This window comes from Protopterus annectens, chromosome 13.part0 (assembly GCF_019279795.1).
Source record: "Protopterus annectens isolate FY-2018-M chromosome 13.part0, PAN1.0, whole genome shotgun sequence".
NCBI classification, from domain to species: Eukaryota; Metazoa; Chordata; order Ceratodontiformes; family Protopteridae; genus Protopterus; species Protopterus annectens.
The window spans coordinates 609,717,984-609,744,929 of record NC_056747.1 but is presented as its reverse complement, the minus strand read 5'-3'; the positions used below and the strand labels follow the sequence as shown (position 1 = coordinate 609,744,929).

Here is a 26,946-nt window from a genome sequence, read left to right as displayed (position 1 = left end):
ACCTGAAGCATCTACTCTGCCAGAAGGATGGCTTCCATCGTAACTCGAATTGGAGCAAACAAGGCACCCTTCAATGTGGCAGATGCTCTACTTGTGGAACTATAGAGGTACTTAATACTTTTAAACATCCCAGTGGACTGGAATACACCTTTGTGTGTAAAGCTGACTGTAATACGCAGTTTTTGGTTTACCTCACTACTTGCCAATGCTACACTGCCTATTATGTAAGCAAAACAGATCAAATCTTTAAAAACAGAATACTTGGGCATCTGAGAGATATTCGTAATAAGGACGTTAAGAATGCCCTTGCTTGCCATGCTGCTCAATTTCCAGGACACTAAGTTTAAGGCCATTGGTTACATCTAAAGGGATGAAGCTAGGAGATATCACCAACAATAATGAAAGGAACTGAGCAGCCAAGTGCTCCGGATTGTGCGGAATTCTCCGCATTTGTGATAGATTAAGTCTGATGTTCCACATTTGCAGCCGCGGTTCCGCTTTGCGATTTTTTGTCAACTAAGTTATTTTCTCCCTCCCGTTACATGCTCAGTGCATCACAGTAGCCCAGTTGGTGCTTGTGAGGCGAGTAAGGTAATATTATAGGCCTATGAGTTTCTGAAACCCACAATTGTTATACTGACTTTCACTGTTTGTGTAATTTAGAAGTACGGCGAGCATCAATAAGATGCTTCATTTCTGATGAGAATAAGTACTTTGGTAACTGTATCTTTCGCAAACTCTTAAGTGCAGTTGAGCAACACTGCTACCCTTTCCCTACCAGCAGTATATTTCTAAATCTAAACTATCCAAATTTTTGCCTCGCATTTTGGTCTTTACATCATAAAATCTGTGGCTTTCTAGCAAATTGCTAGGATGATCTGAGGGTTGAAGTCACTAAATAAATGACATATATTTTAGTTACAGAGATCATATCATTCAGGGAAATGTATGCAGGAAGAATTTAATTATTGTAGCAACTTTCTAAGTTTATAAGAGTAATACTAATAATAGCTCTCAATTCTACCAACAAAATTTGGAATAAAGTGAAAAATAAGGAAAAGGCCCTGAATTGGGGACACATTTTAAATGATGACACTATTATCGTATAAATTCACAAAATGATTTCCAATTCTATGGGGAATGGAATAAAACTTTGAGAAACATCAGGGACATCTCTACAAAATGGGGAAAGTTGAGATGTCTCACTATTTTTGAACCTTTGTCCTCCCTTACGTCAGGCTTTGTACAGATTTCTTGTACTAAGAGGTTGAGAGGTATGCCTACCTGTGGTAAACAATTTTTTCCAATAACAATAGAGCAAATATTGACTTTTGAATGACACTTATTTTGAATAATTGTTGTCGTTGAATGGTAAGAAAGTCAGCTTCCATACGATTAAGAAAATTCTTTTGAGAAGGTGATGTGCTTACAGCATTAGCTTTACCAAGATAATATTTGACATTTTCATGGGTAAGAATAATCTTAGTATGTTGCAGTTTTATTTAATTTTTGTTGAAAAAATCAGACTGTAGTGTACAAATATTAAAATAAAAAAACCTGACCTTAAATGTGAATTCTCTATTTGTTTATTTCTGGTCAGAACTGGAGATCTCTACTTGAATTTCTGTTCTAGTTTTGCAGCATTAAAGTATTTCCTGGTTGCATTTATGAAATACAGGATTGCTGTTGTTTACATTTTCATCTAATGCAAAATGATACATGTACTACAGTAGATAAACATTATAATTGATTTGTAATTCCTGAAGAATAATAATTCAGTGATAGCTAAAATATATTGAGATCACGATAATTTACCATTAGTGTAGCTCACCGTGACAAAGGGAGATACTACCAGCACTGCTATCTGGAATTTTGTAAATAATTAAATTGTCATTTGTGAATATCAACATGAGCTATATAACACGCTTGTGTTACAAATGTTTTCAAACTGTATGTCATGTGTATATCAAACTAGGTTTGTACAGACATGTGCTAAAAAGATATTTTATAAAATACTGAGTTTAAAGATGTATCCCTGCTGGAAGAGAACAGAAATGTACATACACTATCGTAACTGTTTAAATGTATATGAAGTGGGTTGAGGACCTGGCCTACTCCGACTTAGACCAGGGACTTGTGCTAATAGTGGGTGCTGTGTATGTGCTCCTATTGGCCAGTGTATGCCGGTCATAAACCCCAATGATGTGTCCAGCTACCCACCAAGATAGGAACTGGGAATTTGAGCTATGCTGTTCACTGGTATATTGGCAGGCTAGAATAGCAGATTATAAAATAAAGGTTTTTGGATCTGAGAAGAGTCTTACTGAATTTTTTACAGATTTTCTACCATGCTCCATGGCAGTGGCACGTTTCGTGCAGTGCGAAAATAGGGTGTTCCACATTTTGACCATTTGTCACACATTCTTAGGGTCTGTGTCCCACATTGGCCTCCTAAGAGGTTGAGACCTATAAAAAGGAATTAAACCAAATGGATCATAAATATGAGAGCAGAAAAGCCTCCTGGTTTAAACACTGTAGTTCCTCTGAGACCTATTCTGAAGCATAGGAGAACAGCCATTGGTTGATGTGAAGGTGTGTTTTCTTTTAAGTGCTCTGATTGGCAAGTTTTCTGATTGGAGCACAAGGATGACAACCTGGCTGTGATTGGCTTGTGATACTCTAACTGAAGACTGGTTTATGCAAATAACTGCTTCTCTTCAAGCTCGCTGATTGGTGGTTTTCCGGCTGGTTCTTTGGCAGAACAAACTGAAGCCGACTGGTTGTGCACATCTTTTAAAAACATATTGTTCCTGTTTCCCTTTACGATCTGAAGAAGGTATTTCCGAAAGCGCTTATTATTTGAAAGGGATTTTATTTTTGGTTCTTTGGCAGAACAAACTGAAGCCGACTGGTTGTGCACATCTTTTAAAAACATATTGTTCCTGTTTCCCTTTACGATCTGAAGAAGGTATTTCCGAAAGCGCTTATTATTTGAAAGGGATTTTATTTTTGTCTTGCCACATTTTATGCTTCCAGTTTTCAGTAAAAAGATTTGTGTTAATCTTTTTTGCTGGATTGTAACAAGTTTGCCAGTCTGTGGTGGTGTTCACTGCTTTTCTCTTTGGATTTTGTACTTTGTAACAGTGCACCTTCAGCAGTTACAAGTTTATTTTGTGCTGTGGTGGCAAAGGTTTATTGCTTAACTTTGTCCTTTAGTTGTGAAAGAAGGGCCAACCATTGGACCAATAGTCTGTTTCATGGTCAAGCCAAAAATGTTGCCTCTTTCTCTGGGAACACAAACAGCAAAAAACTAAAAACGTAAGTCTTAAAAGTCACTTATTTCAAACAAAAACACAGTAAAAAAGCAACTGCTGACACTTAAAAATAAACATTAAATATCTTAACTTTTAAACTGACAGAAAAAATGCGCTCATTTAAAAGTTCAATACACAAAAAATAATTGAATGGAAGTGTTTTTCCTCAAAGGAAACTTATCTGCTCAGCAAGGAAGCATCACAAGCAGACCATCAATCCCCAAAAGCCTCACAGGAGCATACTCTTTTGAGGAAGTAAAGCTCTGAAGGGCTTGGCACCCAAACTTGTCTTTTAGTCAGCTCGTGTTGAGCTTCCTGAGAGTTAAGTGTGCACAGAAGGTGCCCTGAAGCTTTGGTAGCTGGTCAGCTGTTATATCCTTGGCAGGACATAACCCATATAGCAACAGGCTACTGAAGTAGTGATCAATATGATGAACATCCACTGCTGCATGGGCTTGAGGGATTCTTTCTAAATCTGCAGAAGTACACTAGGTATCAGTGGAAAGATTGGAAATGCATACAACAACATTAATATCTAAAGAAAATAAAAGTCATCTGTATTTCAGGCCTTCTTGAATGGTGTACTGGAACAGAATCTTGGCAGCTGATTGCTTTGAAAGGAGGTAGAGAGTTTACTAGAGAACTTCCCACAGATGGATCAAATCTTGGAAGACCCCCAATCTAGTTTCACTTCGCAAGGGTCTGCCCTGGCCCTGCTCAGCTGATCTGCCACATAATTCTGCTTGGACAGATTGTAGGATGTTTTTAGAGTGAGACTGTGCTGAGAAGCTATATCCCAAGCTAACATGTCTAGTCTGCAAAGGGGATAGCAACTGGCTCATTCTTGCTTTTTGATGTACCACATGAATGTGGTATTGTCTGCAACAACTTGAAGATGTCCCGGGGACCTAAGAGGATTCAGAAAGCGAAGTGTCTTGATAGTTATGTGCTTGCATCTGCAGTTGGTGCCCCACACTCCCTGACACTTTTATCCCTCCTGAAACAGCTCCGCAAGCCAAGTCTAAGGCATCTGTGGTGACTGATTTTTAAGCAGGGGAGATCTGGACTTGGGGAAATATGCTGTCTCCACAAACAATTTCTCTTCTGACAAACCACAGTACTGGGATTTGAAAGAACAAAGGATGTTGGTGGTGGGACCACAAAGACTTCAGATACTACTGTATCTTTCTCACGTGGGCTCTTGCCAGGGGTTTCATGTTAATCATATATGCTTTAAGACCCAAAATCCAGAGATATTCTCTTAACAGTGACAGAAGCCTGACTGGAAAACCTTAGAAATAGATCTACATATAGCTCTATTTTTTCTGCAGAAAAAAACCTCTTTAACTGAAGTGTCTACTTGACATCCCAAGAACACAATCCTCTGTGAAGGAGTCAAGAAAGACTGCTGAATGTTCTCTTGGGATCCTAGCTTGTACACAAGAACGTTCACTTATGACAAAGATTCCGGACACTTAGATGATTTGCATATCTTTGCAGAGTATTTTCAAATTATAGAAAAGGATGGATACCCTGTAGCCTACAATGAACTATAACTGGAGTTATTCTTCCTTTGATAGACATTTTAGTGGAAAGTCCAAAGGGTAAGGCAGAGAACTGATGGTGTGATTCAGACACCCAAAACCTTAAGAAATGTCTAAAATCTGGATGAGCAGGGATGTGAAAGGCATCTTTTAACTCTAGTGTTACCAGAAAGCTTGAAAGAGGAAAGTGGTTGTGAAGTGACAATTTTGAATTTGGGGACTACCACAAACAGGTTTAGAAAAGAAAAATCCAAATCTCATATCAAAGCATTTTCTTTCTTTGGCAATAAAAACCTTCCCCACCTGGGAAAGGGGAACTTGTTCCATCACTCCTTGTGACAGCTGTTATGAAAAAACTGGTGGAAACAAAAGAATCTCATCTAGAGAATAAGGAATGACACCCTGGAAAGGATGAATTTCCTCCCACTTCCATCTGTAACCTTGAAGTATTATCTTCAGAACACATATGTTTTGGCAAAGAGTAAAATGGAGATTTAGACTTTCTGGAAGAGGAGGAGGCCATGTAGGAGGGCATTACGAGGTCTTAAACAGTCAGACTGTCCTTTACTTTGGGAGGTTTAAGACTTCTTTTTAGAACTCCCTTGCAATTTCTTCTTAAAAACATCTGTTTACCTGTATTTTGTTGAGTCTGTGCGTTCTGTTTTTACCAAAATTAGATGTGCAGATAAAATCTATCCAAGGAAGAAGATAAAATTTAATTTTTATCATCATCTGGGGGGTTCTGAGAATGCATGCAAACCCCCCCACAAAACAGTACCAATGGCCATAGCCCTGGAATCAACACATTCATGCACACACTGAAAACACTGTAAACAAGGAGTATTGACCTGTGTAATATAAAAACTAAGTTAAAGCATTTTATTTTAAACATGAAGAAACTGCAGATAAACTGTGAAAGTATGAGGAATGTTTTATTGGAACAAACTAACATACATGCCTACAAATTCAAAATTTTGATAATCAAAGTTGCAGAAGTATACACGTCCTCCCACACACATATCAATAATTTTTCAATCTCTATCAGAAAGGGTAGGATTGGAATTTACTAGGTGCTTAGCAGCAGTGGGATCAATTAAAGCTATAACAGCTGGGTCAAGTTTGGGAACACTGTAGAAAATTTTAAAAGACTAAGGAACTTTATACATCCTGTCTGTCTTTTTTAGGGCAGCTGGCTGACTATCAGAAAATTTGCAAGCTGTAACACACACATATCCTCTAAATCAGACAGAACAGGAAGAATGGGTATAGTTTCTGGAAAATCATTCTGTAACAACTCCGTGTTTTCTGAGGGACTGAGAAACCTCAGTGTTTTTCCGATAATAAAAACTGGCACATTCTAGCAATAGTCTCACAGGAGACACAACAGAGAAAATCAGAAACTGAGCTCTTCTCTGAAATCACAAATCACAGGAAAAAGATATTTGCCCCTCCATCTTCCTGTTCATGTTCAGAATCTTGAATCTCTTCAGGAAAATAGGAATCCCTCTTTCTTTTACCAGAAAAGTACAGTTTTGTACCTACCATAAATGTAGATGTTCGAAGATCCACATTGCTGCAGTCCTTACACTTGGGTAGTCCGCTGTCCTCGGTCGGCCCGAATATCAAAGTATTAGGCTGACGTCGGTCAAGGCGCTTAAGACTGACATCAGGATGTCAGGGTACAAATGCGCATGACCGACGTCATATCCTCAGTCTTTTCTTGCCCCAGATGTCAGAAGACCCTAAAAAGAAAGGTCAAAACCAAAAGACAGCAAAACCAACCAACCACCCTTGCACTAATTATATGTACAATATATACAAAATACACAATATGTACAACCCAGCCCACACAACCGCCTCTAACTACAGAGGGGAAGGAGGGAGGAATTGGACTGCAGCAATGTGGATCTTGAACATCTACATTTATGGTAGGTACAAAACTGTACTATGTTCTTCATCTCACATTGCTGCAGTCCTTACACTTGGGTAGAATCCCAAAGCAGAGGTAAGGGAGGATGGCAAAACTATAAAGCAGTAGGAGCTGCCAAAATGCCCTGTAAAATAGCAGTGGCAAAACCAGCCCTAGATTTAGAGTAAAGTGGAAGGTGATAATGCTTAGAGAAAGTATGCACTGAACTCCAAGTAGCTGCCTCCAAAATATCTTTAGTTGCCACCCCTTAAAAGGCTGTAGAAGTGGCAGTAGCCCTAGTGGAATGAGGCCTAATCCCAGCTGGAATCTCCTTACCATGATGGGAATAACAGAAAGCAATGCAAAACCCAATCCACTTAGAAATAGTTCGTTTTGACACAGGCTTGCCCTGAGAACTCAAAGCAAATGAAACAAATAACTGCTGAGACTGCCTGAACCCTTTAGTTCTGCTCAAATAATATCGCAACTGCCTGTGTACATCTAAAGTGTGCAAAATCCTTTCCCCTTTATTTTGGGGATTTGCATAGAAAGTAGGCAAATGAATAGTTTGGTTTAAAGCCACACTAGAAACCACTTTAGGCATAAAGGAAGGATTAGTACGCAAAGATACTCTATCCTTATGGAAAATTAAGAAAGGCTCAACCGCCATAAGGGCCTGTAATTCAGAAACCCTTCTTGCAGAGGTAATGGCCAACAAAAAAGCAGTCTTCCATGATAAATATTTCAACTCGGCAGTAGCTGCAGGCTCAAAAGGTTGTAGAGTGAGTTTCTCCAACACAAAATTGAGATCCCAAGCAGGAGTAGGAGCTCTACGTGGGGTCTTATATTCTTTGCCCCTCTAAGGAATTGCTTGAACAAAGGATGAGAAAACAATGGTGGGTCACAATCATAGTGAGCAGAAATTGCTGCAGCATGAACCTTAATAGAAGAGAAGGACAAACCTTTGTCCAGTAACTCAGTAAGATATTGAAGAGCCACACTTAAATTAGGCTCAGAAACATCAAATTCCTTTGCAGTACTCCAAAATAAAAATCTATTCCATTTATCTGCGTACACTTTCCTTGTACTAGGCCTTCTGGCCTCCAAAATAACATTCAAAACTTGCTGTGGAAGCTGAGACCCTCCAGGGTTCAAAACAGAATATGCCAGGCTGTTAGGTGAAGAGAGTGAAGTTTGATATTGAGTAGATGACTGTTCTCCTGAGACAGCAGGTGTGGAATCGAAGGCAAAGGCCATGGAGGCTCCCGTACCAGACTTCTCAGTAATGGGTACCAGTGCTGTCAAGGCCAATCTGGAGCTATTAAAATCATCTTTGGCTTGTCCTGTCTGACCTTTAGGAGTACCTTTGGGAGGAGAGGCAGAGGTGGAAAGGCATACACATGAAGATTGCTCCAATTGAAAGAAAGAGCATCCACTTTCCAGGCTGTGGGATGAAACCTTTTTGTGCAAAACTTTGGCAGCTGGTAGTTTAGTGGAGAAGCGAACAGATCTATGTCTGGAGTTCCCCATGACACTGTCAATTTCTGAAATACATGAGGATCCAATTTCCACTCGTGGGGATCCATAATTGTCTGCTCAACACATCTGCTAAGGAGTTCTGTGCTCCCGGCAGAAACCTTGCCTGAAGATTTAGCTGTAAACTGAGAGCAGTCTCCCACAAAATCATTGCTTGCCTGCATAGAGGATAAGAATGTGTTCCCCCTTGCTTGTTGATGTACCACATGACAGTTGTGTTGTCTGTTAGAATCAACACCTGCCCTGGAAGAAGTAAATCCTTGAAAGCTATTAATGCAAATTGGACTGCTAACATCTTCTTCAAGTTGATATGTAGATGTTGTAGTCTGGCAGGCCACGTGTCTTGTATCCACTTTCCATTTAGATGAGCTCCCCAAGCTTTGTCTGAGGCATCTGTCGTTAGAATCTGACTCGCCTCTGGCCGGGTCACAGAGAGTCCCTTGTTTAGGTGACATTCCTGAGCCCACCACAAAAATTCCTTTTGAATGCAAGGTATTATCTGAATGACAGTGTCCATATCCTGGCAGTGCTGTGTCCATACATTTTGAGATACCATTGTAGCTTCCTCATATGCAGTTTGGCATTGGGAAGCACCAGAATACAAGATGCCATGAACCCCAAGGCTTGAAGGACTGTCCTTGCAGTCAGCCTGGACTGATGAGACAATTGATGGAAGTAAAGGGAAAGATTCTTTTGTTTGTCCGGGGTCAAAAAGGCCATCTGGGATGCTGTATTCAGTCTCACACCCAGAAAGCACATGTCCTGAGAGGGTACTAGACTGGACTTTATTTCGTTCACAGAATACCCCAGGCATCTTAGCACTGCTATCACATATTGCAAATGATGAAGAAGTTCGTCCCTTCCTTGAGCCAGAATGAGGCAATCGTCCAAATAAGGATAGATCTGTATTCCTTTTAGCCTGAAGAAAGCTATCACTGGAGCCAGAACTTTCGTGAACACTCTGGGCGCAGTAGATAAGCCAAAGGGCAATGCAGAGAACTGATAATGAGAAGTCCCAGCCGAAAAAGCAGATACTTCCTGCAACTTAGCCTGATAGGAACATGAAGGTAAGCCTCCTTGAGATCCAGAGTTACCATCCAGTGATCTTTGCCCAGCAGAGGTAAAAGCTGTTGTAACGTCAACATTTTGAACTTGGGAATGTCCAGATAAGTGTTGAGGATAGATAAATCCAAAATTGGTCTCCACGTGTTCCCCTTCTTTGGTACTAGGAACAGGTGAGAATAAAATCCTAGGCCCACTTCTGGCAGAGGGACCGGCTGTATGGCCCCTATTTGAAGCAGCAGAGAAATTTGTTTGTGCGCCTCTATTCTTTGCTGAGGAGGAACGTCTGGCATGCCTTTGAAAGGAGGCAAGGTATGGAAATAAAACTTGTAACCTTGGTGTATGATATCCAATACCCATCTGTCTTGGGTAATTAAACTCCAATTTTCCTTGAAGAGTGCCAACCTTCCTCCCAAAGGTGCTGCCAAACGAGAAGACTCTGGCAGCTGAAAAGGTAGGTCATTGGGCCTGTTTACGAAAGGACTGGCCCCTGCCCTCACCCGAAGACTGTGCAGGTGAACTCCCTGTTCTAGGCCTGAAAGAGCCCTGAGCTCTGCCCCTACCACGTCTAGATCTACCCCTAGACTGTGAATCATAAGAAGAATCGTCCACCCCTTAGCAGGCCAATTCCTACTAAACTTGGAGGCTGAACTTGCAAAAATCTTTAACAGTCTGCATAGACTTAGCCTTGTCTTCCATTTTCTTTAAGACTGCCTCCACAGGTGAACCAAACAACACATCAGACTGTAAAGGAGCATCTAAAATCCTTGTCTTAACATGTTCAGATAAATTCTGATCCCTCAGCCAGGCGTGCCTGCGAAGAACTGACCCAGTGGCAGCCACCCTAGACGAGGCCTGTACAGCATCAAAACCACATTGTAAAGAATGCTTACCCACCTGTTCAGAAACATGTACCAAATCTTGTAATTCTTTACACTCAATACCTTCCGCCAGAGCATCTACCTTAGACTTCAATTGAGAAAGTAGATAGTTTTGATATTTCAACATGTGAAACTGGCAATTCAAAGCCCTCATAGCTAAGGTGGAAGAAGTATAGACTTTCTTTCCCCATCTATCCAAAGCTCTGGCCTCTTTATCTGGAGGAACCGGATTTTTTACAACAGAGGCCTTGACACCCTTAGGTCCCTGACTAACAGTTTCTGGGTCCGCCCTAGGACTCTTATAAAGATATTTATGAGCTTCAGGCACCCTGTAATACCTATCCGGTTTAACAGGAGCAGGAGGCAAAGAATCAGGATTAAGTGAAGCCTCTGCAAACACATCTTCCACAACATCCAGAACAGGAGGTATAGCCAAAGGTCTATGCTGGGGTAAAAGCAAAATTCCCTAAGCCTTTTCCTGGAATCAGAGAAGTCCTGACCTTCCCACTTAAAATGTTCCCTCATGGAATGAAGAGTCTCTGAAAAGAAAAATCCTCTGGAGGAGAAGCAGAAGGAGTAGAATCATCCACATCAGAATCAGAATAAGGAGAATACTCCTGCAAGTCTTCAGCCGAAGACTCTGAAACATCGAAGCCTGCTCAAAACTCCCAACTCTGGTTCCACCCTAGGCCTCTTATCTGGAGGGCCAAAGAACCTCTAATCAAAGTAATTAAATCTTCTGCCATTTTAAGCATGTGCTTCTTGGGCACAGATCCTGATGAACTAGGAGTGACACCAACAGAAGCTAAACCTGGCCTGCCTCTGGGAGAAGCCTTGGAAACAGAAGGAGAGGGCCTAACCACCCTAGGAAGGGAGGGGAGTACAGTAACCTGAGAAGCCCCTTCAGCCTGACCTGCCTCCTGAGAGGCCACATCCTGCAATAACAAAGTCTCCCCCTGGGACTCCAGAGAAACCTCCGGCGGAACCACCGGTTCCACTGACACCTCTAAAGAACCGGCGTCCGGTACGGACGACTCTTCTTGCCTGGGTTTAGCTGCTTTGTCTTTGCGCTTCTTCGAAGAAGCGGGCGTCGGAGCATCCGACGGCATATTATAATTGCACCGCTTCCCGAAGACCAACCTGGCACAATCTAACCTTCGCTTAATAGTGCGTTTATTGAACCTAGCACAAAAGCGACACCCAACAACGTCGTGCTCAGGACCCAAACAAGGAATACACAAAGTATGATAATCTCTATGCGGTATCTGTTTCCCACAAGAAATACAGTTATTCACTTTTTCTGACATCCGGTAAACCACTGAGGCAAGAAAAAACTAAAATATTCCCCAACGGGGTACTTAGCCAACTTTGACTCGGTCTGAAACTCCGAATTGAAAAATTTCAGAACGCCGAACGGCACTTGCAACGTTGCTTCTGCATCGGACCATGCGGCAAAAAAGACTGAGGATATGACGTCGGTCATGCGCATTTGTACCCTGACGTCCTGATGTCAGTCTTAAGCGCCTTGACCGACGTCAGCCTAATACTTTGATATTCGGGCCGACCGAGGACAGCGGACTACCCAAGTGTAAGGACTGCAGCAATGTGAGATGAAGAACATCTACCTTACAAGTAGTATCAAAAGCTTGACATAAACCCAAAGCCAGACCCAGTAAAGTACCTTTACCCAAAGAAATTTGAAGAGGAGTAGATACATGCTTGGCTTTGTTTATTTTTGACAGGAAATAATGGTGCCAACTGTGTTAGTAATGGGAGCAACAGCTTCCCCACGGATGGACACAGCACTCTGACACAGCAGGGAAAAATTCCCTGTTCCCCTCTCCCTGGGATGGCATGAGTGGCTCTACCTTGCCCACTGAGGGAACTCCAAAAGCTGTACAGGGTTTGGCCAACTCTCAGTCCATTAGTGGCTGTAGGTGCTACATCTGTGGGATCAGAGGTAAAAGAGGAGTGATCTGAATTACATTACATTAAATAGCCACAGCAGAGTCACCCACCTACGGCTAAGGCAAATTGCTAGTCTGCTGTGATGGCAAAGGCTGTTTGCCTATTTGTTTTCTTTTTGTAGCTAGAAGGACCGACCCCACAGGACCAGTAGTCTATTCCCCTGGAAAGAGGCAACATTTTAAACTTGGCCATGGAAGGGGAGTACCACCAGTCCACACAAATTACATTTTTTTTTCAAAGAAACACAGCAAAAAGCATTTTAAAACAATATGCCAGCCCCACAAAAGAAAAACAATTTCTTCACAGAAAAAAAAAAAACATTTTCAGTTACTTTACACCACTTTTAAACTGACAGAAAAATGAGTGCTTTGTTTAAAAGTATATAACAACCTCAAGACTGCCCATTAAAACAAAGTAATAAAACAGCCACAAACATAAGAAAATGGAAGGTCCCCCCCCAAGGGACCTTATTTGTCTAACAAAGAAAATCGATCCAAGTAAGCTTAAGAGGCGTATACTCTTTGACAACAGTAAAGCTCTGAAGGGTGTTGTGTCCAAACTTCCCTTTTAGTCAGCTAAGCTTGAGCTGTTTGACAGTTTGGACACATGGAATATGCCTTGAAACTTTGGAAGTTGGCTGACTTAACATCCTTGGCAGGAAATAACTCCATATAACCAATACTACTGCAGTAGTGATCAATATGATGAACATCAAATGGGATTCAACTAGATAGAGGTAGAAGGCTGGGAGCAGAGGGGGGATATGGGGACAAAAAAAAAAACAAACACATGGAGTACTTAACACTGTTAAGGCAACAGATCCATACTACAATCCATAAACGTCGTCCATTTCTATGCACAAAACAATGTTCCTGATTTACAGCTGCAAGATCCGATGGTGTTTCCTCTTCCTGTAACCTATATGGTCTATATCCTTCCCAAAAGAGGAGTCAGCCTCCAAGCTGAAGTTGAGGCAACAATTAAAGAAAAATGAGGCAAAAGGGATAATGGGAAGAAGGTCTATAAATAAGTTGATATTCCAGACACTCGCCAATTATTCTGGTGAAGAGTATTTGGAAGAGACCGGAAGAAGGCAAGAGGAAACAAGGGTGTCCAGCAATGAAATGGACAGACTGTGTGAGAGAAGACCTGCAACATTCAGGCATGAATGTCAAAGAAGTTAGGAGAGCGACACTGAACAGAGTGTGTGTGACAGCTGATGGAACACCCCAACCCCATCTAGAAAATGGGGTGGGGGGGTGGATGAGGATTCCAGAAAAACAGAAGTGAAGGATGCAACTTCCAAAGATATCCCTGAAGTATAAAATTTGTATTTAAACAAGAAACATTCAACAACAGGATTACAATAACATTTCCACAAAGCACTTCAACCACAAATTGTTTTTCCAAAGCAAGTAATACTGTGCATTCTAATCAATCATAAGAGTACTAAAACTATCCAATTTGGGTACATGCAGTACATTATGGAAGTCAAGGGTCAGTGATATGAATAGTCAAAAAAGCACTTCAAAATAGAATTTGCTCGTTTTCCCATTAGTAGAAACAGCAAACCCATTTAATAATCCATGTTGAAACAAGCAGAAACAAGTTGCTGGAGACTTCAATTCACATCCAACTGCTACAGGACAATGATTTATTAAAAATATGTTAGCGCTTTCACAATGATAAACATTGCTTCATCATCATTGTGAAAGCGCTAACATATTTTTAATAAATCGTTGTCCTGTAGCAGTTGGATGTGAATTAAAGTTTTCAGCACGGATTATTAACTGGGTTTGCTGTTTCTACTATTCTTTCTTGGAGTTCACCACTGGTTTCTGGCATTTTTTTCTGGATTGTTTTCCCATTAGTTTTCATAGAAAGTACTTTTACTAAGAGAAAAACATCATGCAGCTTGCAATTCTCTCAAATAGGAAACATACATGCTAGTAATTGTAAAGTCAGTTCAAAACTGTATTGAAATAAAAGCCACCAACACAGAAAAAACAACATTTCATAAAAAAATGCATTACCCGAATACAGCTGAAACAACAAAGCTTGGAGCAATGCGGACAGAGTCGTGCATCACGTAGTTTCTCCATACAAATAAAACACCTGAAAACTTCAGCAATGCTCTGCAAATTAAAACAAAGACAGATATTTCAAACTACAGAAAAGCCCTAACAGCAAGTACAATGTTGCACTACATGTAACACTTTATTGTGCATCGTGCTTTTGTTAATATACTTAAAGGAAAATGTCAACTAAAACTATTTTGGTAAAAACATCAGATATAGTCCAAACTATTTAAGAAATCCAAAAAAGAGTCTGGAATGGTGCATTAAGCAATTAACCAAAGGACAGTCTAGTTAAAAAACTTTCCTCACCTCCACACTTTGTTCGTCCATTTCTTTTCTTCTTAGACTGTAGAAGTTGCGTAATTATGTTAGGCTGCCAGTAATCTGTAACATATGAATGAGCTGTGCACAAAAACACAGAACAAAATTAAAAAATTAATCTCAATTCACTGAATACATGTGCTTTTCTATAAAAAAAGAAAGTTAGGTTTACACCAGAACTACCATGAACAGAATAAACCAGCACCATCATAAATAATGCCATAAAACAGCACTAATTTTTGAATGTGCAATGGCCATACTCAGCTACAGCAAAAATGGCATTGTTACAATAAAGAGATTCAACAAGAATATAGCCAAAGGAAGCCAGAAAGCAATTTTTGAAGGACACACGCACACAAACTAAGAAAAAAATTAACATAAACCAAGGCACTGATTTTCAACGGTGATTTTCCTTAATAGGCATTAACATGGTTCATGCAGGGAGCAAGCTCACCCTTCCACTCGACCTCTGAAACAAGCATCACCGTGGATTTGGAGTGTTGGGGTTCTCCTGTGGCCTTCTCCCACAGATTTGCTTGGAAAGTGCAATACAACATTTCTGGTGAGCCATGGTTAACAGAATCTCAACTTTACTAAATTTTTTGCAACCACATAATATATAACCACAGACACAGACACACATACAATTCCTCTTCCTATAGATGCTAAAATAATAAAATCTGAATGGCATATCATTTTCTCTGTACTGACAGAGAAATTTTAAAGTTAATGGTCAGAAAATACACCATAATCTTTCAGGCTGGCTCCACAATTTCTATCAGACTGAAGTTGGGATAAACAGAGATGCACAGTGTGTTTGTGCATAGCTAAAACTTAAGAGCTTGATACATGCTGTATCCAGAAGCTAATTAGGGATGCAAGAGGCAATGGGTAGCACTAGCACACTAACCAAAACGAAACAAAGAAGATGGGCATCTGTAACAGATTGCTTAGCACTACAGCAGTACACTGAAGAAGCAACGCCACCACAGTGCACATGGGAAATGTGCACAATGTCACAAAGTCAGCCCTGCATACAAGTAGTATATTTGTCTCTGCGTAACAAAACAAAATTGGTTGGATTCACATAGTCTGTAAGCGAGTGGTGATGAGGAGGGTTGGGCAACAAACAAGATGTGGGCAATGACACAGAAGGGATGGCAACACTGTCAAAGACAGAAGACATACATATGACATGCAAAGCACTGTGGCTATATACTGGAAGGCTATAAAGCATAAATACCCCACTGCCTGGAAGTGAGCTCCTGCATTATGTGGCAGCAACCCTACTTAAAACGATGCTACTCATTACCTGTAAAAATTAAGGAATGCTAAGCATGTGTGGATAATGTATAACAGTGAAATATAAATAAAATAATACTTATGATACATCTCTGGCTGCATCTCACAAATCTCTGCCTCCCACTGCTAAAGCAGGTCAGACTGTCAGCTCAGGTCATCATATTAACAACTGTACTGCTCCTCCATACAGGTGATACCTGTGACATTAGATGGCACTCATGCTAGGTCAGAGCAGACAAAGAGGTGCCATTATACCACCCCAACATTCATTCTTTAAAATTCCTGTACAGGAAGAAAATCCCTGCTTTTCTTTGCTGCCATGCAGTTAACAGTAGGGGAGTAGCTATGGCCAGGCAGTAAGTCTACACCAGGAAAAATATAAAGTGCAGAGTCTCACATTTTTGAATCACATAACACATTCCCCAACTTGGGTAGATAAGCATAGAGGTCATACACCTCAAAGTAAAATGTACATGTACAGCCTGCACCACCAGGTATAGATAATGCACTGTGCAGAGTAAACTACTGACAGACATTGGTGCAATACAGTCTGATTAGCATTTCTGTTGCACTATATGGTTTGTATTAGCTCAGTAGAAAGCAATGTCACCACCATGAACAATGCCACTTTCTCACATATGAATGGAAATTCTTGGAACTATGTAGTGGTACTATGGATGTGAATCACTAGGGACAGAAAGGATGAGAAATAGAATGGAAATGTAGCTGTTGTATCCTATCAGTGATCTGTGCAACAGACAAATGCAAGGCTGAGCCACATATGGGTAATTCCATCACAGATACAGCACACACACACACAGTGGTGGCAACAGTGCACCTACATTTTTTAACAGATATGTGGATGTGCTTGCTTAGGCACCCAGGTGCCCAAACATCACATACAGGGCCACCATACAGTCACACAGCACAGTTGTATATGCCTGTTGGCATTAGGATAATGCATGGGTTACCATGCCATGCAGGGTGGAGAACTGACATGAACCTACATACCTGTTGAGTAACAGTATGACTCACTGGCTCCAAAGTGATAACTGCAGGTGATATGTAACTGCATACAATAAAGGGAGAGCACACACGGTAACATACATGGTCTAGCTGAGCACATATATCCGCTAAATAACATACTGTGTCCATTAGGTGTATGGGTAAGGGTGTGGGCACATAAGGGAGACAAAGCATGGAAAAGTTAAAAGCTAGGCGAATGATGAATTCCAAAAGAGTGACTGACTGAGCAATGTATTAATTATACCTCTCCCGGTGTGAAAACCAAGAATTCAGTTTACATAAGATAGATTCTGGATTAATATGGTTACAAGCAAATCAGCACAATGCCTGAACATCAAAAAATAAAGCCTAAAAATTCAAGGGAAAGTCAGAGAAAACAGATAATTTTTGGTTGAAGAAAAATCTTGTGAATAATCAGCATTAAAAAGACCGATTTGTACCCTCAGTGCAGGGGATAGCTTCCAGCAGTCTAGAAGAAAAAACAAATGCATTCAGAAGACATCAAATTAAGTGGCACACCAGAATACAAAGTTAAATGACAAAAGTTTGGGAAATAAATAGGAAAAAATGCCAAGTCAGCATTCAAATGAAATAACTGATTTTCAGAGGCTGGAGATAAGAATAACAGTAAGAATGGCAGAAGAGAGACTTCTAGAGGAACTGTTTGAAAAAAAAAAAATAGTACAACTTCAAAGATAGTGCAGGGAGAGTGAGAATTTATGGGTATCCGCCTCCCCAGAAAACTGGAGGAAACAGACTATCGATTACATAGTACAAACAAGTAATTGGAATACCTCTCAACTGTCGAGATTTTCACAGAAAATCCAGATTTCTGGTTTGTTCTCCATAAAACTGGTGGCTTTCTGTGAAGCCACTAAATAATGACAGACATTTGAGTTTCAGGCTTCATATCCTTCAGAAAATGCATGCTGATGCAAAACCTGCTACTCTATCAACTTTCAAAATTTGTAAGAGTCATGTTTAAAATCTGTCCCTATTTTTTGGCCTTTGTCCCCCAATTACTTTTGGCTTTGTCCAGATTTCTTTGAGAGGTATGGAACTGGACTGGTTTTCCACACCAAGAACTATTAATTGAGATACCACCTAAATTATAAACTCCAAGTCTTGCCATTAGAAAACTCTGACAAGACAGTCTAGTTAAGATGCAAAAATACCAGCAGAAGACATTTCAGAGTTATTTGTGGCAGAGGAGGAAAGTACTGAAGATTAATGACCCCAGAGTTTAAGGAAAAGGACTATTTGTTGTACATCAGGCAAAATAGTAAATTAATCCCAGCTATCAGAGGATGTTTTAAGGTTGGACTGAGATTCAAGTTGCTATATCCAATAGTCCACGTGTTTTTCACCCTGGTGGTTCAAAGACATAAATGGAAGCAGAGTTACCAATGAAGTAGATAAAAATATGGTCAACAAAAACAAAACACCTAGATGGATACAACCCAACTTTTCAGGCTTCCACCAGTAAAATGTGCCAGGGAGAGAGGGTGCTAGTAAAACTCTTCCCACTCTTTCAAATAAAATATAAGAAAGACAAAGAAAAGTCTGAATCTTAAGAAGAATAATGAGAAACTTGTACTTGAACCAGATGCCAGTAATAAAAGAGGGTGAGGATCAGCAGGAGGACTGAAGATAGTCAATTTAAAAAAATAAATGTGTGTGTGTGTGTGTGTGTGTGTATATACACATATATTAATATTATATATACATATAGAGAGAGAAACTGCAATTTTATTATATTACAGTTAAATATTTGGACTGTTGAGGAAAAAGAAGCAAAAACTAGCAAGTATGAATAATGCAAACTATGAACAAGCGAGATAACTAAAATAATGCTTTCACTGTGTGATTCAAATGCAGAGAAAAAAAAAAGAAAATGCAAAAGAGGAATAAGTACAGTCGCTTTCTTTTTAGAAAATATTTAAATAGCAGGTTACCTTAAGAAGAAATGGAACATATCAAGTATTGCAGTTATCTTTTATTTAGGGGTGGGTCCCCTGAGAGATTGTTACAAAAATACAGGAATAAGTGGGTAAGAAAACAATTAATTAGTTAAATGAGTAACAAGCCAGGAGTTGCACCATATATTCCAAAGGAAAAGATACAAAATTGTTGCATAAAATGAAACTGTGTGTGACACTTCAACTGCTGGACGTCAGTTTGTTAGTATTAACTGAATAGTTCAAATGAAAAATATCAAATCTTTAGTAGCAGGGGAAAGGCATAAACTGAGATGCTTTCCCACGTAAAGGACAGGGCATCCACTTTCCAAGCTTGACTGTGGGTAGTTCTGGTGCAGAATTTGTTCAATTAGTAGCTCTGAGGGGAGGCAAACAGGTCTACCTCTGGAGTCCCCCATTTGTTTCTCAAGAGCTTGAATATTTTGGGTTCCAGTTTCCATTTGTGTGGGTCCATGAGATTTCTGCTTAAGTAGTCTGCCAGTGAATTTAGTTTGCCTGGCAGGAACTGAGCTTGTAGGTTCACTTGGTAGGTCAAGGCCGTGTTCCACAGAACCATGGCTAGTCTGCAGAGTGGGTAGGAATGGGTTCCCCCCTGCTTATGTACCACATAACTGTGGTGTTATCTGTCTTTACCAGTAGTTGTCCTGGAAGAATAAGGTCTCTGAAGACTGTCAGAGCATTCGGTACAGCTAACATTTCTTTTTGATTGCTATGCAGGTGCTTCTGTTTTGGGTTCCATTTCCCCTGAATGCAGTGCCCTGGCATGTGAGCCCCCCATGCATAGTCTGATGCATCTGTTGTTAGGGTTTCGGCGGCAGGGGGTAGAGTGAAAGGGTGTCCCTTGCTGTGGTAGCAGGCCTCTGCCCACCAAAGGAACACTGCCCTTAAACAAGGGATAATAGGAATCATTGTTTCCAGGTCGTGAGAATGTTGACACACAGACTTTTTAGGTACAGTTGAAGTTTCCACATGCAGTCTTGCATATGGAATTAACAAAATGCAATAGGCCATGAACCCCAGGGCTTGCAGGATTTTCCTTGCAGATAGCTGGGTTTTTGTGGCCAGTAGTCTGAAGTAGGTTGTCAAATAAATTTGTTTCCCTGGAGTGAGGAATGCCATCTGGGAATTTGTGTTCAAGCTTGCTCCCAGGAATACAATCTGTTGGCAAGGTAATAGGTGTGATTTCTTCTCATTGATGGTGTACCCCAGTGAAGTTAGAAGTCTCTTTACAAATGCCAGGTACTGTAATAGCAAGTCCTGACTCTCTGCCTGAATCAGGCAATCGTCCAAATATGGGTAAATCTGAATATTTCTCTGCCTGCAAAATGCAATGGCAGGAGCTAGGCACTTTGTAAATACCCTGGGCACAGTAGATAAGCCAAAGGGCAGAGCAGAGAACTGATAGTGCATGAAGCCTGCCCTGAAGCGTAGGAATTTTCTGCAGGATTCCCTTACTGGGATGTGCAGGTAAGCTTCTTTTAAGTCTAGAGTTGCCAGCCAGGCATCCTTGGCTAGCATAGGAAGAAGCTGCTGAAGAGTTAGCATTTTGAATTTTGGAACCACCAGAAAGGTGTTGAGAATAGAAAGGTCCAGGATAGGACACCAAGAGTTTTCTTTTCTGGGAACCAGGAACAGTCTTGAATAATAACCTTGTCCCCTTTGTTCTGCTGGAACAGGTTGAACAGCCCTGACACTGAGGAGAGAGAACACTTGTTTTTGGGCATCCACCCACTGGTTTGGGGGAAGGTCTGGCCATCCACTTGAGGTTGGGAGTGAGTGGAAGTGGAATCTGTATCCTAGGTAAACTATGTTTAAAATCCATTTGTCTTGGGTAATGAGTTCCCAGTTTTTTTGCATGCAGGGCGAGCTTTCCTCCTAAGGGAGCAAGTAGTTGAGCAAGGTTTGGTAGGGGTAAAGGATAAGTCATTGTGCCCTTTTTCCATAGGGGGAGGCTTACTACTCCCTGCTTCAGAAGTGGGCCCCCCCCAACTGCTTAGATCTGTGCATAGCCTGAAACTGAAGTCTTGGTGGTCTGTTGCTCCTGGGTTTGGACTGAGAAGGCCTGGAAGGGACTAAAAAGGACCAGTTCTTTGAAGGCCAATGCCTACCGAATCCAGGTGGCTGTACTTGTAAGAAATCTTTAACAGTTTGCATAGATTTAGCTTTTTCCTCCATCCTTTTGTGGACTTCTGCTTTGTTGCCAAAAAGGCGCTCTTCGTGTAAGGGTGCATCCAGTAATTTAGCTTTAACATGATCTGGCAAGTTTTGTTCCTTAAGTCAAGCATGCCTTCTAAGTATAGACCCAGTGACAGCAGCCCTGCAAGATGCTTCTAAAGCAACAAAACCACACTGCAAAGTATGTTTACCAACTTGATCAGCAGAATGCATTAACTTTTGTAAATATTTGTGCTCAGCACAGTCAGGAATCAACATAATTTTCTGTTTAATTAAGCCCATAATATGCTGCTGATACTTTAACATAAGAAACTGGCAATTTAAAGCCCTAATGGCCAAAGTGGCATAAGTATATACCTTCTTACCCCATCTGTCTAAAGCTCTAGAATACCTATCAGAAGGGGTAGGATTTTTGGCAGTAGTAGTCTTAATGCCTTTTGGTCCTTGGGAAATTGTCTCTGGATCCACAGTAGGATTCTTGAAAAAGAATTCGTGAGTCAGGTACTCTGTAGTACCTGTCAGGTTTCCTGGGAATTGGAGGCAAAGTTTCTGAGGTAAGGCTGGATTCCAAGAAAACATCATCTACAATCTACAGAACAGGAGGGATAGCTAGAGGCTTGTGTTGAGGCAGGTTTAAAAATTCCCCAAGTCTCTTTTTGGATTGACAGTAGTCATGGCTTTCCCAGCGGAAATGCTCCCTAAGGGCATGCAAGGTTTCACCAAAAGAAAAATCTTCTGAAGGGGAAGCAAAGGGAATGGACTCCTCTGCATCAGAATCCTCATAAGTAGATAAGGGTAAATCCTGGTAGTCCGAAGGAACAGAGATATCAGATTCCTGATCAGAAGAATCAGAAAGAAAACCAGTTCTAGGTCTCTTAGAGGGGGAAGGCTGGTTTCCCCTATTTAAGGTAATAAGGTCTTCAGCCATTCTAATAATTTGTTTTTGAGGCATATGGGCCTGAGAATGCATTGTGGTCGTCGGTTTTCTAGGCTTAGTGCGAGCTTTAGGCCTGAGGAATTTGGTATTTTTAGCTTGAAACAAAGTCATCAGTTTGACATGAAAATTGGTAGGCCTGAATACACCCTCAGAAGCCGGTGCCTGCACAGCGGCTCCGGACCCATCCAAGGTAGAGACATCCGAAGGTTCCATAGTCAAAGAAGCATCTCGTGGCATACCGGACTCCGAATGGGTCTCAGTAGAGGCCTGTGAATCTGTAGTAGCGGGTATCAGGGGCTGCGAAAGTGTCTGAGTACCAGCGGACTGGCGACTAGCTTATTGGAAGCGTCTTCGGCAGTTTTGGACCTATGCAGTCTGTCTCGGTCTTTATCTTTATGTTTTTTCGGGAGATTGGTAGTCGGATGGCTTAACGAAGCCATTTCGGAATACGGAGATTGAGAACAAAAGTATTTAGCTACAAAAATAGCCTGACAACAAATAGTTCAGGAGTTGAACAAGGCACAAAACCGACAGCAAGGGACATCGTGGTCAAGGCCTAAACAGGTGACGCAGTAAGAATGAAAATCTCTATGAGGTATTTGCTTTGACAAGACAATTGTTAATTTTTTCTGACATCAGTTAGAGCAAGAAAAAAGGATCCCCAACGGGCTACTTATCATTTTGAAGATTTCGGGTCTGAAAATAGAAAACGAAAATTTCAGGAGTCGGCCGACCAGCACTTGCTAACTGCTTCTGGTTCGGGCACCACATGGCAAGAAAGACTGATGCATCAGCTGCATGTTTTATACCCCTGATGACCTGACGTCATGGAAGAAATGACAGCATCCGACGCACAAATCCGAAGACTCTGGTATTCAGGCCGGCTGAGGGCTACCTGCAGGCAGATAACTCAAATGTGATGACTGCAACAGTGAAAACAAGAAGTCCCACAAATCTTTTAAGTAAAATCATGTTGCCTGCACTGAAGGATTTAAGATGGCATCCAGAAACTCAGATTTTCTCTGTTTTACTGCACTTATTGGAAATAAAGTGCCTGAATGGGGGGTCTACTTCATTTTTGTGGATCTTTGGGATGCCAGACAGACAATTTGCCCAAACTAGGGTTAGGGACCAACATATACATATAGTATTGTTATGAAATGCACTGGTTTCTCTCCAGTCCTTCCAGCAAGCGGTCGATGGCTGAGAAGTGTATATTAACATTCTTGATATCTGTGGCCACATATAATTCATCATTAATCAAAGCAGATTCAATTTTATTTATGTAAACTTCTTGGTCCATCAGGAAAATTCCAGTGCCCTTATCTGCCTTCATGATGCGCAAGCTAACATCACTCTTAAAGTCCCCTAAAGCAGTTTGCTCATCAAGAGTTAAATTAAACCATTTAGCATCACAAGGTTCATTAAGTACTCTTCTCAAGTCAAAGTCACATACTTTAGGAAGGTATGTGAAGTATTATGTAGCACAGGGTTATACAAGGCTTCTTCTATTCAAAACCACATTGAACCCAGAAAACAATTCCATGTAAAGAGAATCATCAGATGAGTCATTAACATGTAACACTTTCAAGTTAAGTTTTCTTAAACATAAACGCAATTCTAACAGTAAATCAGATATACACACACACACATATGGGTCTATGTCAGATGATGGAGCTTTCAGAAACACAAAATTCATAAAGTCAAGACCACATGACTGAGTTTCCAAAAACTCCAACAAACCACAGAAAAATCTACCTTTATGTTTTTGCAGGGGGCAAGCCCCCTTGCACCCCCCCCCACACCCCCTGCAAATTAAATATACCAACTCTGAGATTGCACTACAGTGAGGAAAAGGGTAAATTTCCAGATCCACACTGTACTGCAATCTCGAGTAAAAAATATTTAAGTTTTCAAAAACTTGATCATATGGTCTTGCCCATATCAATTTTGAGTTTCTGAAAACTCGATCACAGAGAGAGACCCATATATATTACACACATTACACACACACATATATATATATATATATATATATATATATATATATATATATATATATATATATATATATATATATATATATATATATATATATATATATATATATATATATATATATATATATATATATATATATACATACACACACACACACACACACACACACACACACACACACACACATTCACTTCAGAATCCCTAATTTCCAAAACACTGAATTTCATATGATCGAGATCATACGATCGATGTTTCGGAATAACGAGATTCCGAAAGAAATCCAAAATAAAATAAAAAAACATCTTGCTAAATGTTTCTGTTTCTGCAGGGGGGCATGTCCATGCATGGCATGCACCTCCCAAACCCCCACTACTTAAATATACCAACTCAGAGATCGCACTACAGCGACGAAAAGGGAAATTTCCCGTTCCGCGTTGTATGCAGATCTCCAAGTTCAGAATTTTGAAGTTCTAGCTCCTAACTGGAAATGTATTTTGACTTTTCTTTTTAAATTGTATATAGTTCTGAGTGATTTGTGTGCTTTCAAAAGGAAGTGTGTGTGTGTGTGTGTGTGTGTGTGTGTGTGTGTGTGTATGCGCGTTATGAATGGCTATGTTTGAAAAAGTTAAGAAGTTCTAAAACAGTTGAGAAATTGTAGCTGTCAGCTGCAAGTATATTTATATAAGCTGCCTGATGGAACAGTGTATGCAAAAAATGTTAAGCATCATTAATAAAAGTAATGTTTACTTACAAGAATGGTTGCACTGTCAACACAGGAGGTTACCTGGTCTTAGGGAGACAGATAAAAAGGTGGAGGATAATGACCTACATTAATAAGTGCAACGTGTAAAAGCAATGCTACAGAAGATGCACTTTGACAGGAATAAATCTGTGAATTTGACAAAGCAAGAGTTTCAGGGTGATCACTCAGCAGAATATCAGGGACAAAGGAGGAAGGGAGTAATTATACTGGTAGAGGGGAATCCAACAGTGATAGATGATGACAAAAAACACATCAATGGTAGATTTGTGTCAGTGAGAGTTACCGACAAGCAAGGAAGAAGATTCAGGCCCATGTTTATTAGGGGGACCCAGTAGTAGGAAGCTTAGAAATAGAAAACATAATTCAACATATTCCCTTAAAACTGGATTTGGTAATGAGGTTATACTAGTAGCAGAAGCTCAAATAAAATTGAAGTATTATTCCCCCAAAACACAGCAGCTAGGGCAGGTTGGATAGAATCTATATTTCACAGGGACACATTGATTTCATTGAAAGTATTAAGACTTATCCAATAACTCTATCACACTATGCCCCTATGAGGATTAGGATACAGCAAGTGTTATTAAAGTGAAGGACAGACATAGTTAAGATATGGTGAGATGAGATAAAACTCATGATGTGTAACCAATATACAGGAGAATCTGCAGACACAGTATTCCTGTGGAAGTGTAGAAGTTACAAAAGAAGAAAGTAACAAAGATCTGGAAGGTTTTGTTTAACAGTATTCTAGGAGAGGAGGAGAAGCACCAACATCATGGAAGAAAGCTGTGGAGACTGTAATACCTAAAGAATGGTGAAGACCCATCAGAGCCATCTTCATATAGGCCTATTTTGATTCTAAACCATGATTATAATGTGTTTATCTCTATAAAGGCTAACAGAGTGGTAAAGATGATAAATGTGGTTTTGTCAAAGGAAGGCAAACTGACAATATTAACAGAACAATAACACTGAATGCAATGAAAAGTTTTCCCTTTATCAAGTACATGTTCACAGTGCAATATGAGAAGCTTGTAACTGAAGGCAACCGAGTATCTGGTTCTCCTATTTCTATGGAGACAAGCTGATAAGGGCAATAAAAACAGACTACTCTTTTCTTTCATTGGTTAAAAGATAATGTTTTCTGAAAGCCTTCAAGCTGTTATCTTTATTCCTCTTCCACACGTAGACAAGACAAAAATAGACAGCGCTTAGTTTAAGTAGAAGCACAGATTATACCATGCCTCTTAACATGGATAACCTTCACTATAAGTTAATTCAAGCCTGTGAGTGTAGCTGTCAATCTGGAACAACTGTTCCTTTTGAGAGGGTTAAACTTCTTTATCTGAAGATGCACACAGTTTTGTGTATTTGTATTAAGTTAATATGTTCTGGGGTTTGTTTGAGGGGTTTTCATTAAAACAAAGTCTTGTAAGACGGGTTCAAATGGATATGACAAGAAACAACTGTATAGAAGATGATCAACCTAGCAGATACTACTGTATGCATGCAACACAAAAGCTGAAACTAGAAATTTTTAAATAAGATGGTATACATATTAAGTGGGAATAAAATCTTATCATAATGGCATCACTTTCCAGATTATCTTTCAATGCGAATGTTCTCACGGGTATATAAAAATAAAGAGTAGTAAACTATACTAAAAATGCAGAGTGCAAATAGCTATGCAACAGGAGACTCACTGGGAAGGAACTGATCAAGTGAATTTGATACATAAAGGATTTCAGTACAGTTATTCAGTAGAATATCTTAGACAAAAGAAAAGGAGAGTACTTATATTAATTGCTAGAGGAGCTCCAATAGTGATATAAAAAAAGAGGGAAAAAAGATCATGTAGATTTGTAGCAGTAAGGGGCTACTGGCAAGGGAAGAGAATTATGCTGGCATGTATTTATATTCCACATAAAACTGCTACAATGGAGTTTAAGAAAATTTTGTGAAAAATAATCAGCTTCCAGAAGGGAATATTACTTACAGGTGGGATTGGAATTTTATTTACAACAGTGAGGCTGTACATGGAGGAGAGGACCTACAAGGGAAAATATAACAAAAGAGGGTAGATTTTTGAAGAAATTTATGAAAATATTTAGTATGGAAGATGTGAATTCAGTAGTAGGAGCTCAGACAGA

At 40.2% G+C, this 26,946-nt stretch overlaps 1 protein-coding gene across 2 annotated transcripts in view; it reads right to left on the bottom strand.

Moving 5' to 3' along the window:
• Nucleotides 1-26,946, bottom strand: part of TRIM37 (tripartite motif containing 37) — a 2,575,817-nt gene that overhangs the window by 2,503,982 nt on the left and 44,889 nt on the right. For both annotated transcript variants that reach the window (XM_044054277.1, XM_044054276.1), the window contains exons 2-3: nucleotides 14,602-14,694; nucleotides 14,248-14,349 (exon numbers count right to left, since the gene is read on the bottom strand). In XM_044054277.1, the coding sequence (XP_043910212.1) occupies nucleotides 14,248-14,349; nucleotides 14,602-14,622 (123 nt within the window). In that variant the 5' untranslated portion in view covers nucleotides 14,623-14,694. The remainder of the gene's footprint in view (nucleotides 1-14,247; nucleotides 14,350-14,601; nucleotides 14,695-26,946) is intronic.